At 43.6% G+C, this 13,698-nt stretch overlaps 1 protein-coding gene across 1 annotated transcript in view; it reads right to left on the bottom strand.

The window, feature by feature from the left end:
• LOC145396405 (uncharacterized) overlaps positions 1-9,723 on the bottom strand; it is a 162,213-nt gene extending 152,490 nt beyond the window's left edge. The window contains exon 1 of the mRNA XM_080269796.1: positions 9,545-9,723. Coding sequence (XP_080125922.1) covers positions 9,545-9,723 — 179 coding nt within the window. The remainder of the gene's footprint in view (positions 1-9,544) is intronic.
• Between the last annotated feature and the right edge of the window lie 3,975 nt (positions 9,724-13,698).

The following is a 13,698-nucleotide window of genomic DNA, read 5'->3' as shown; positions in this document are numbered from 1 at the left end:
AGAGTATTTGCCCTCTTCCCCCCATCTTCCTTTGGCTACTGTGTCTTCCAGTCCAGGGAAGGAGTAATTTTGCAGAGGGAGAGAGAGAGAGAGAGAGAGAGAGAGAGAGAGAGAGAGAGACAGACAGACAGACAGAGACAGACAGACAGACAGACAGACAGAGGTTTAAGATGGAGAAGATGGAAATAAGAGGGGTAGTGTATGTGTGTGTATGTGTGTGTGTGTGTGTGTGTGTGTGTGTGTGTGTGTGTGTGTGTGTGTGTGTGTGTGTGTGTGTGTGTGTGTGTGTGTGTGTGTGTGTGTGAGAGAGAGAGAGAGAGAGAGAGAGAGAGAGAGAGAGAGAGAGAGATACAACACACCATCTACGCACCACGACTTAGCTCTCCCATTTACCCATCTCTTCCATCCATCCACACGCGCGTCATGATCTTTTAAAACCCAGTAAAGACACAAGAAAGGAACTAGTAAAAGAGGAACTAGAAAGCATCAGAGAGTGCATACCTCCTAATTCCGATCCGCCCCCCCAAAAATGTGAACAGCTCTTCCTAGGTCCACGGGCCACCTATCCACGAAATTCACTGAAATTAGATGTGAACTTTTGGAGGTATTGTGCGGGATATTCCAGACCCAGACCTGGAGCCGCCTCTTAAATAATTTCTTCCTTGTCCCATGGCCCACCCTTCCACAAAATTTCGCCACAATCCGTTCATACCATTTTAAGTAATCCTGCTAACAGACAGACAGACAGACAGATAGACAGACCGACAGACAGAAAGACAGAAAGACAGACAGACAGACAGATGGACGGACGGACGGACAGACAGACAGACAGACAGACAAACAAACAGAGACAGACAGACAAACAAACAGAGACAGACAGACAAACAGACAGACAAACCATCTTTCTCACCGCCCTTCCTACCTCACCTCTGTCTCAAATCTTTCTCATCTCCCTTAACTCCTTTTCACATGCTCCTTAGCCAGCGGTCCACCTTGCTCTCTTCCTCCCCCATTTGGAAGTGGAGATGTTGAGATGCAGAGGAGGGCCCCTTAACTCTTCAGCCTAAGGAACGTATTCTGGTGCCTCTTAACGTCTTTCCCTTAGCGATTCATTCTGCGCGGTACGGTATATTATGTTAAAATAAAGGCAAACGGCAACAGGATGAGAGAGAGAGAGAGAGAGAGAGAGAGAGAGAGAGAGAGAGAGAGAGAGAGAGAAGGAGAGAGAATCACCGCAAGTCATCCATCATCATCATCATTCTTATCGCGTTTACCTGTCAAGTATCTCCTATTTAATCCCCTTATCAATACGTAACACCTCTTCCTTTGCGATTTATTTTTGGATATGGGTGGCTAGTATCCTTCTCTTCGTTATTTATGCAGAGTATGGCGATATTGGAAGGGTTTATGTAGCACAGAAGAGGTCAATACGGTGTAATAAGCAAAATAAATCGCTTAGGAAAAGGTGCTAGGGTGGGTATGGGTGGATGTGGGTGGGTGTTGGTGGGTGTGGGCGTGTGTGGGCGTGTGTGGATGGGTGTGGGTGGGTGTGGGCGGGTGTGGGAGGGTGTGGGCGTGTGTGGCCGTGTGTGGGCGGGTGTGGGTGGGTGTGGGTGAGTGTGGGTGGGTGTGGGAGGGTGTGGGAGGGTGTGGGCGTTTGTGGATGTGTGTGGGTGTGTGTGAGTTGGTATAGGCGGGTGTGGGCGTGTGTGGGTGTGTGTGGGTGGATGTGGGTGGGTGTGGACTAGACCTTTCACGCAAGGATTGGTGTATATCGTGTTTATTTTTTCCTTCAGTATACGTATTCCTTCAATATATGTAGAGTTTGGCACAGTATACCTTTCTTCTCAGTACAGCCTACCTAGCATTCAGTATACCTCCGCTTTCAGTATATCCTTTAGTATAACCTTCGAAAGCAGTATACATTTGCCTTCACTTCCTTTGAGTTTAACATTTTTTTCCAATCGTATATCTGATCCCCCAAGCCCAGCATTCCACGCAACCAATGGCGCCACACCTCACACGTCACCACTTGTGCTCTAATACCCACCGTCCATATTGAATACATGCTAGGGTTGTCTGTTGCTTATCCCTGTGACCAATGCACCTCTCTCCTAATCTAGCCTTCCCTTTACATTCTATTTCCACTACTTATATACGATTTAATCCTTCTTTCTCAGCATTCAGGATGGAGAGAGGTCATTTTAGGTCAAGGCAGTTTAAAGACCAAGTACCCACGTCATATCCCCACCATCCATTCACTTGGTGTAGTGCTGTCTACTTCTTCCTTCATCTTTATCATTCTCTGTGTTTGCTCTCCTCTAACTCAGTATTCAAGATAGAGAGAGGTCATTTTAGGTCAAGGTAGTTTAAAGACCAAGTACCCATGTGATATACCCCACCATCCATTCACTTGATGTAGTGCTGTCTACTTGTTCCTTCACCTTTATCATTCTCTGTGTCTGCTCTCCTCTCTTCCTACTTCTCCCTTTCCTTCCTGTCTCTTTTTATTGCTGTTCTTTCCACTTCAGCTGACTGTACACTGTAACCCAGAAAACCATTTAAAACGCTGGGTGGTAACCATATAGCTAGATATAAGGGTGAAACCTACTATGGTGCCCCTTTTAAGTGGATGGAGATGCAAATGCGGCGCCCACCCAAGAACCAACCCACACTTTTCCCCTCATTCGCTCTGTCACAAGGGAAAATCGCTTCACTGCAAGGGATGAGGTAGCACGGGGTGGGGGGTTAGCTTGTCTGTGGTTAATGGGTCTGATCAGGTAAATAGACAAAGAGTGATTAAGAACAACATCTAACTCTGTATATCCTTGCATGCAATAAAATCTACCTCATAATTGTATGTCCTTTAGTATGTTGTGTGTGTGTGTGTGTGTGTGTGTGTGTGTGTGTGTGTGTGTGTGTGTGTGTGTGTGTGTGTGTGTGTGTGTGTGTGGGTTTGAGTGGAGTTATATTTGGCGAAAGAATGATTTTAACATGAGATTTAAAGGCCACCAAATTGTAAAGTGCGAGAAACATGATATCGATAATAATATACTCTCTCTCTCTCTCTCTCTCTCTCTCTCTCTCTCTCTCACACACACACACACACACACACACACACACACACACACACACACACACACACACAGAAAGGTTCCTTCATTTTTTCTAGACTTTCACTATCACGTTCAATTCTTGCCTACTCGACCATAACCACCTCTTGCTACCTGCCGAGCCTCCTACACACCTGCCACACACCTGCTGATCATCTCCAGACTCCCGTGAACCCATCAGCACACCTGTCAGCCCGCCCACACACCTGCCATACACCTGACAGCATTTCACCTCCTCTAACCTGGCCCAGATTTTCGTCCTTGTGCAGCTTATTTCACGTAGCTCAGTGGCAGAAAAAGACAATACTACGGCTCTACATCCTTCCCATAGCACTTCTTCGTGACTATACTCCTTTCACCTTAACTTGGCCCAGATTTTCGTCCTTTGGCAGCTTATTTCACGTAGCTCAGTGGCAGAAAAAGACAGTACTACGGCTCTACATCCTTCCCATAGCACTTCTTCGTGACTATACTCCTTTCACCTTAACTTGGTCCAGATTTTCGTCCTTTGGCAGCTTATTTCACGTAGCTCAGTGGCAGAAAAAGACAATACTACGGCTCTACATCCTTCCCATAGCACTTCTTCGTGACTATACTCCTTTCACCTTAACTTGGCCCAGATTTTCGTCCTTTGGCAGCTTATTTCACGTAGCTCATTGGCAGAAAAAGACAATACTACGGCTCTACATCCTTCCCATAGCACTTCTTCGTGACTATACTCCTTTCACCTTAACTTGGCCCAGATTTTCGTCCTTTGGCAGCTTATTTCACGTAGCTCATTGGCAGAAAAAGACAATACTCCGGCTCTACATCCTTCCCATAGCACTTCTTCGTGACTATACTCCTTTCACCTTAACTTGGCCCAGATTTTCGTCCTTTGGCAGCTTATTTCACGTAGCTCAGTGGCAGAAAAAGACAATACTACGGCTCTACATCCTTTCCATAGCACTTCTTCGTGACTATACTCCTTTCACCTTAACTTGGCCCAGATTTTCGTCCTTTGGCAGCTTATTTCACGTAGCTCAGTGGCAGAAAAAGACAATACTACGGCTCTACATCCTTCCCATGGCACTTCTTCGTGACTATACTCCTTTCACCTTAACTTGACCCAGATTTTCGTCCTTTGGCAGCTTATTTCACGTAGCTCAGTGGCAGAAAAAGACAATACTACGGCTCTACATCCTTCCCATAGCACTTCCTCGTGACTGGCATCATATTCTTGCTTTAATCTATTGCTACAACTCGGTATTCAAGATGGAGAGATGGCAATTTTAGGTCAAGAGTAAAATGAGTGGGAAGTGTACGGTGTAATTCTTCCCTCTGCTTCCTCATATCCACAATTCCCCACCTTTTTCACCCACACCATCTTCTCCCACTGCCCTCCCCATCCCATCATCCCCCACCACCACCTACACACCTGCCAGATCACCCACACGCCTATTCCAGTCCCATTCAGTTCCCTAATACCTTCCTTTCTCTGCCTCTCTCCACACTTCTCCTTCCCACCACCACCACCAAACACTTTTTCTCTTCCCCCCTCTCTACTGGCGCCTTCCCATACCTACCAAGTCGCTAACGTAACTACACTACACCTGCTAAACCATCCCCACACCTGCTATGCTTCTACACACCTGCCCCACACCTGTCAATAGCCCTAAATCTTGAGTCAATTCATCTAGGCCACACATCTCTCTCTCTTTCTCCCCCACACCCACCACCTCCCTGCTACACCCACACACGACCTATCCCATACCCACACACCTGCCCCACACCTGTGTTTCTCTCCTTCCCACACCCACACACCTGCCCCACACCTGTGTTTCTCTCCTTCCCACACCCACACACCTGTCCCACACCTGCAGACTGTTCCATCACCTCTCTATCCACCTTCCTCCACCACCACCACCACCACCACCATCATCATCACCACAATCACTCTTCACCACCACCACCACCATCATCACCATCAATATCATCACCACCACCATAACTACCACCATTATCACCACCACCATCATCATCACCACCAATATCATCATCATCACCACCACCACCACCATCATCACTACCACCGCCATCACTACCCCCACCACATTTCACCACCACAATCATCATCATCATCACCACCAGCAGCACCACCCCTACCATCACCACCACCACAGCACCACCACCACCACCACCAACACCCATCCTTACCATCACCATCACCAACACTACCCCCACCTCCCTTCACCACCACCACCGTCACCACCATCGCCACAACCACGACAAATATCATCATCATCACCACCACCACCATCATCATCACTACCACCACCATCACCACCACCCCTACCACCACCACCATCATCACCACCACCCCTACCACCACCACCACCACCATCACCACCACCACCACCACCACCATCACCACCATTACCATCACCACCACCACCACCACCATCACCACCACCACCACCATCATCACCACCCACCTCCTTTCACCCATCCTACCTAGCTCTTTACAGCATCGCTCACAAGTATAAGTATTCAAGTTCCCCCACGTCCATACCGCCGCCCACACCCCACTCCTGTCTACACTACACCAATACTACCCACACACACACACACACACACACACACACACACACACACACACACACACACACACACACACACACACACACCAAGAAGATAAAAAAAAAAAAATAGACATGAGGAGATCGTAGTCAGAGAGAAAAATCTTTTGAGATAGTCGATAAATTTGTTTATTTTGCGAGTTTTTATTTTGGCCATTATTTGCGCTAATTTTTTGTCTGCTTAATTTTTCTCTTCCTTTGCCTGCCTCGTTTTAGGGTTTCTGTGATTTCTCTCTCTCTCTCTCTCTCTCTCTCTCTCACACACACACACACACACACACACACACACACACACACACACACACACACACACACACACACACACACACACACACACACACACAGCCGTGGGAGCAAGCAAGGTCGCCTACCTCAATGGATTAGCCAAGCTGTAGGTGAGAGAGAGAGAGAGAGAGAGAGAGAGAGAGAGAGAGAGAATTTAACTCTTCTAAAACTCAAATTACCTTCTGGCCCCGTATTTCTAGTCGTGAGGAATTCCCTAACACCATTTCCTAAGCGATTTATTCTGTTTATTACACCTTACTGTCCTCTTCTGTGTTACATAAATCCTTCCAGTATCGCCATACTCTGCATAAACAACGTACAAAAGGATATTAACCAGCCATATCCAAAAATAAATCGCTAAAAGGAATACAGTATCACACTCTCACTATGCAGGGGTGACGCGCCGCGGTGTATGTAGGCCGCGTGACCTTAGGGGTGAGTATCAGATGTTGCACAGAAAACATCAGTCAGCCTTGGGTTCTTCTTTCAGTATCTTATCCAGCTGGCCAGGGATTTTTTCGAATAACGTATAAAGTCAGTACTGTAATTTACGTACTTTTAGGTGCTCTCTGTTTCTATATCAGCCTTGGGTTCTTCATTTACTAATTTTCAGGTTCGTAGGGGCTCTTTCGGACAATATACAGAGGTCAGTACTATAATTTAAGTACTTTTAAGTGCTCCCTGTTTATATATCAGCCTTGGGTTCTTCTTTTATTTTACTGAGCTTCGTAGGGACTTTTCTGGGTTTAATCTATGGAAGAAATCAACGGCGGAAATCAGGCGTTTATAATTTTCTTTTTTATATCAGCCTTGGGTTCTTTTTTCTATTTTCTAAGCTCTGTAGGGACTTTTTAATATATAGAAAAAGTTAATACTAGAATTTAAGTATTTTTAAGTGCTATCTGTTTACGTATCAGCCTTGGGTTCTTTTTTTTTTGGGGGGGTTAATATAGAGAAAAAGTCCATACTGCAATTTAAGCATTTTTCATATCAGCCTTGGGTTCTTTTTTCCCTACTTACTAGGCTTGATAGGGTCTTTTTTTCGTAGGGCCCTTGGGGGGGTTAATCTATAAAAAAATCAACACTAGTAATCAAGCGGTTTTTTTATATATCAGCCTTGGGTTCTTTTGTCTATTTTCTAAGCACTGTAGGGACTTTTTTTTTAGGTTAATTTATAGGAAGTCAATACTAGAATTGGAGTAATTTTAAGTGCAATCTGTTTACGTATCAGCCTTGAGTTCTTTTTTTATATTTTCTAAGCCTGGTAGGGACTTTTTTTAAGGTTCATTTATAGAAGAAATCAACACTGGAAATCAGGCGTTTTTTATTTTTTGTATACCGGCCTTGGGTTCTTTTTTTTCTATTTTCTAAGCTTGGTAGGGACTCTTTCGGACAAACGGTACAAGTCAGTAATGTGATTTGATTATTTTTAAGTGCTTTCTGTTTAGGTGTCAGCCTTGGGTTCTTCTTTTACTATTTTACTGAGCTTTGTAGGGACTTTTTTTTTTTGGGGGGGGTTAATATTTAGAAAAAGTCAATACTGCAATTTAAGTATTTTTTTCTATATCAGCCTTGGGTTCTTTTTTCCCTGCTTTCTAAGCTTGATAGGGTCTTTTTTTTTTTTTTTTTTTGTTAATTTATAGAAAAAGTCAATGCTGGAATTTAAGATTTTTTATTTCTTTTTTATATCAGCCTTGGGTTCTTTTTTCCCTGTTTATTTATTTATTATATTTAAGTGCTGTGTTTATCTCGAAATTTCCTAACACTTTTTTCTTCCATGTCACCTTCATCGCAAATACGTCCTTTGTATCTCAGCCTTGGGTTCGTCTTTCACTATTAATTTCAAGGTGGGATTAATGGCCTCATGGGTGGGTAGGTAGGTAGGTACGGTGCTACGTAGGTAGATGTACAGATAGATAGATGGACAGATAGATAGATAGATAGGCAGGTAGGTAGGTAGGTAGGTAGATAGGTAAGTAGGCAGGTAGGTAGGTAGGCAGGAAGGTAGGTAGGTAAGTAGCTAGGCGGATAGGTAGGTAGGTAAGTATGCAGGTAGGTAGGTAGGTAGGCAGGTAAGTAGGTAGGTAGGTTGATAGATAGGTAAGTAGGTAGGTAGGTAGGTAGCAGGAAGGTAGGTGGGTAAGTAGTTAGGCGGAAAGGTAGGTAAGTAGGTATGTATGTATGTAGGTAAGTACAGTAGGTATGTATGTAGGTAGGTAAGTAGGTAGGTAGGTAGGTAGGTAAGTAGGTAGGTAGGTAGATAGGTATACGGGACAACATTCACTATTACTGTTTACTATAAGGCGAAAGAGGGACGCCTTCACGTGGTGGCACTGATATGACCAGAGGAGAGAGAGAGAGAGAGAGAGAGAGAGAGAGAGAGAGAGAGAGAGAGAGAGAGAGAGAGCACTAACCAAAAGGACACTAGCTCAGTCCCACACACACACACACACACACACACACACACACACACACAGAACTGCTAACACACACACATACCTTCTCTCTCTCTCTCTCTCTCTCTCTCTCTCTCGGGATTGCGTGTGTGTGCATCGTTTAAAGGTCTTGGTTGGAGGCAGGTGTGTGGGTGTACCTGTGTGTGTGTGTGTGTGTGTGTGTGTGTGTGTGAGAGAGAGAGAGAGAGAGAGAGAGAGAGAGAGAGAGAGAGAGAGAGAGAGAGGAAAACAAAGAAACAGAAAGGGAGAAAGACAGAAGGAAAGTGTGTGTGTGTGTGTGTGTGTGTGTGTGTGTGTGTAGTGGGTTTTTATACTTGACAAGTGTAGGTGGCAATGTGAGGGCAGCAAGTTGAAAGAGAGAGAGAGAGAGAGAGAGAGAGAGAGAGAGAGAGAGAGAGAGAGAGAGAGAGAGAGAGCATACCCGTGATTTTCAGCAGAATTTTCAGAGGCCTAGACCAAAATGTATATACCTGCGTACTACACACTTAAAATTAAATCGAAGCGCTTCAGTTTGCAGACCATCCGATATTTTTCAGTTTGATTCTGCATGAAAGCTGATGTTTAATAAGGCATGGTTGTTTAGTGATGGAGGTGGGTGTTTAAATAAAGGGTTTCACTTTCTGTCAGTCTGAATTTCCAACTCAAACTGTGACTAAGTTTAATAATCTGGTCATTTGACATTGGATTCAGATTGAAATATTCCAGTCTGCCCTTATTTTTTTGGTAATAATAAAATAATTAAAATCTAAATACTATTATTATTTAGTTTAGGATCAGTTTGGATCAAATTTAGAAATATTTGATCAAACACGAGTAGAATTGTTTAAATTTTCAACCAAACTACTCCAAGTATATATTTCTTTCATTTTATTTTTAAGTTCAGCTTTATAAGCCCTCAATCTTAACTTAAGTTTTGAGAAATTAATATACAGAAAAAATTGGGGGTGCTATAGCCCCCCTAGCCCCCCCAGAAATTACGCCCCTGGAGAGAGTGGAAAAAGATGGGGAGAAAGAGGAAATGGGGAAAAGAAAAAGCAAAAAACAGAGAGAGAGAGAGAGAGAGAGTCCTTACCTCGCTATGGGCTCAGGGTCCAGTTGGTACCACTTTTCAATCGGATCTGTATTCAAAATTCCCGCCAACCCCGCCTCCGTCACCGTCACCAGCCCTGTGTCGGGGGAGACGGTCCAGTGGCAGGCTTGTAGTGACGGTCCAACACTGGCCATGGTGCTTGTGACGTCTTCTGTTATCATTTTGCGTCACCTCTATGCCAATGCGTCACTTATAACCCCAACGCGTCACTTATATCACCAATGCGTCACTTATAACACCAGTGCGTCACTTATAACATCAACGCGTCACTAATAACACCAATGCGTCACTTATCAACACGTCACTTATATCACCATAGCGTCACTTTTAAGGCCAATGAGTCACCTATAACACCAAGGCGTTACTTCTATATCCACTGCGTCACTTCAACACCAGTGCGTCACTATTATAACATTACTGCATCACTTATAACACCAATACGTCACTTGTATATCCACAACGTCACTTGTAACACCAATACGTCACTTCTACATCCACAGCGTCACTTATAACACCACTGCGTCACCTAACACCAGTATTAGTCACTATCCCCACTACATTAATACCAGTTGGCTGCCTCCTTATACCGTAATACCAGTAGATTTAGTTCCTCATAGAGTAAAACCATTTCTGCTTCTCGTCACACCACCGTCACTTCCTAATTCCAGACGCCTCATACCAGCGCGCGTCACTTCCCTCAATACCAGTCACACCAAGCCAGTTTCTGCGATATTAATACCATAATGAGTCAAAGAAACGCAGGAATTACGTACTCATCCCCCAGATTACGATTTACTGTCGATGTACTTGCAAGGTCCCTAAAAGAACCAGCATTCAGTATCAAACATATGTATATTTAATGCTATGAGGGTGAGAGAGAGGACAAGAGGCTGGAATCATCCCTAAGAAGATACGCAACTGTTAATGTGATATCCAGATCCCTATTTCAGCTCTAAATTTGGTGCAGACAGAGATCGAGACCCCCAATTTAGGAATATTTATCACCCCTCTGTATTACTGCTCATTTTCTTCCTCAGTAACTTAAGCAGTTTTTATTTAACACGAAGCCATGGGTGAAAATAATAGTTTCTTTCAAAGGCGAGGTTATTAGGATTAATATTTTACTTCTTGATAAATCCTGGCGATTTTATTAGGCACGAGGGCAAAGCAAGCAGTCAGGGGATTTATTTCAAACACCTAAATCCTCTCCCGTGCTCCATCGACGGCTACATGAGAGATAAATCGTGTTTTCACGTTCTATTCCCCCGTTACATAACATTGTTCCTAGTCAACACTCAAGTTACATAATTTTTAACATCTATTTCGGGGTTTTCCTCTCCATAAATTCACGAGACGCGCGTTTTAGATGTCTCGTGCGAGATGTAGAGACGAGATATTTGCAAGATCGTATGGTTCATTTTGTAACTCGACAATACAGTTCAATAGATTCTTGGCTCTCATGTCTATCGCTCACCTTTTAATCTCCACTATTTCACGACACACATCTGATCTCCAGCAGGGTGTCGAACTGATTGCGAGATCGAGTTCATAGCGAGATCAACGAGATGCGTGGGATTCGTATGAGAGATGCGAGACACCGAGATAAACACGCTTGCACTCTGACCGCCGACACATGTCCTTCCCCCACCACTGTTACGTGCACACTGCGTGGCTCACCGATTTGAGGTTGCCAGGTTGGTCGTCTCCCTCTTGTCCAATCCTGCCCATAAGTAGCCCAGGAATCGCCCAGAGTGAAAAATAGCCCACTCCTTCGTTTCAATCTTTAATTTTAAATACTCTTCCTCCACAAAATCTACCTCATCTACCCCTACGCCACCTCTGCGTCACTCCTCCGACTACCGCCCCCCCATCCCTCCTTTCTCATCCCCCCTTCCCTCTCCCTCCCTCCCTGCCTCATCCCCCATCCCTCATCCTGCTCCGGGACATCGATGCTTCGGTAATGGCAATAATTTGGCTTAGATATAAATAAGTATAGTTGCAATAGGAAAGCTGGGTTATTCATGAACTTATATAACCTGAATGATGATTAAATACAGTTTTGTAATTGCAGAAATGTTATGAGTTTACAGATGAGAATTGAAAAAAGCGTGTATTCCGCATTGCAGCATCAATGATCACAAGAGTTGATTTGCAAATAAGATGCTATACTCCTCTCACTCTACCTTGGTCTAAAATTGCCACCTCTCCATCTTGAATGCTGTGGCAGTAGATTAGTATGAGAATATGATGCTAGTAATGAAGAAGTGCAATGAAAAGGATATAGGGCCGTATGACTGCCTTTTTCTGCTACTGAGCTACGTGAAATAAGCTGCAAAATGAAAATCTGGGCCAAGTGAAGGTGAAAATGGTATAGTAATTGTGTTAACTTTACTTCATGTATTCGTTTCTTATTTTGCGTATTCCTAGTTGGTCTTCAGCGACACTGACCCTTTCTGATCGAACGCCCACACACGGTTTATGTAACCTTTGAGGCTTCTACAAGTCATGTAATATCTTGCTTTTTAACGCCTTGTAATACGCTAGATATTATAGCACAGTTACCTATGTGTATTGTGTATGTTTATATTCATGTTTATATATACGATTTCATATATTCAAAATAGCTTCAGAAAATTTAGGAAGCAAAACAGTGTCATTAGGAAGATTCGAAGCATCTCCATCCATCCAGAGGTCACACAACGATCCTCTCTCTCTCTCTCTCTCTCTCTCAACCCATACGTTTCTACCACGTGCCCCATACTCAGTATTCTGTCCACCACACAAGGCACCCTTTTACTAGAACCAGCAACCGTATCACAACATACCCTACCAAAGAACTGGAACGTCTTGCATTCATATTTGGCTCACTTTCTCTCCTTCCCTCTCCCCTTTCACTCCTTCCCTCCCTCCTCTCTCTCCTTCTCTCCCTTTTCATTTCATCTTTCCTATGTCCTTATGCATTTGTATGATATCCTCTTCCCATAACTTCTTTCCGTTTCCTTTCTTTCGTTCCTTCCCCTCCCTTCTCTATCTCCTCTCTCTCCCCTCCTTCCTTTCCCTTCTCATTTCCTTCAATTTCTTCCTATATTCTTATGCATCTCTTAAAAACACCCTCTTCCCTTCACCTCTTTCCACTCCCTCCCTGTGCCTTCTTTCCATCTTGTTTTCTGTAGCATTTCATAAGCACACTGCACGAGTACTTGCATTCTCCTCTGTTTTCAATAACTTCATTAATAGTTTGTTATCATTGTCCTGGGAGGTACTACCATGGCTGTGATGTGGAGAGAAGGTCCAGTAGCTAGCCTTGCACGACACTCCCAGGCACGAAACTCAACCACATTTACCAAGTAGTCAAAGTCCAGGCTGAGACTACTATTTCTACTGCTACTACTACTATTCACACGTATCTCCTATACACTGCTGGCCTTGCACAACACTCCCAGGCAGGAACCTAAACTGCATTTACTCAATAGTCAAAGTCCAGGCTAAGAATACTACTTATACATCTCCTATACACAACTCATCCTCGAAGGGACTATGCCACATCTATTTTTCCTGCACCTCACCATGTGGAAGGACCCTGCTCTGACCCTGGTGAGGAACTGTCTGTCACAAGATGATAGCTGCTTGCTTGCTGTCGATGGGTCTGTTCAGTCAGAGATATCAAGGTAGAGCAACAAAAACATTTCACTTTTTAAATGAAAATAAAAATACATATTATGGCTTAGTGGTCTTTATTCACTTATAAAATATATTTAATGATGTACAGTATTTATAATACTATACCCAAAACAGTGCTTGTTTAGTAAATACCTGTACTACAAAACATATACATGTATTTAAAATATGAACATATCTATTGTTTTGGTCATTTAAAAATATCAAGAAAAGAAGTCAAAGCATTTCCTAGATAAAATGTACACTGTAAATGTTGGTACGAGAGGCTGGCCATCCTCCCAGAAAAATACAGGATAAATACCTACAGTACTGTACAGGAAATTCCAAGTTAACAATGAAGGCATGGGTTGTATCTGAAGTGGCGTAGGAAGCATTAAAACCTCTTCCTTAGTGATTTATTATAGATATTACAGCATACCTTCACATTTGCTAGTACATTTTTAAGTGACCTGGGGCAA

Source organism: Coenobita brevimanus, chromosome 37 (genome assembly GCF_032717465.1).
Source record: "Coenobita brevimanus isolate Jiangsu-jjx chromosome 37, ASM3271746v2, whole genome shotgun sequence".
Lineage (NCBI taxonomy): Eukaryota > Metazoa > Arthropoda > Malacostraca > Decapoda > Coenobitidae > Coenobita > Coenobita brevimanus.
This window is presented reverse-complemented; position numbering and strand designations above follow the sequence as displayed.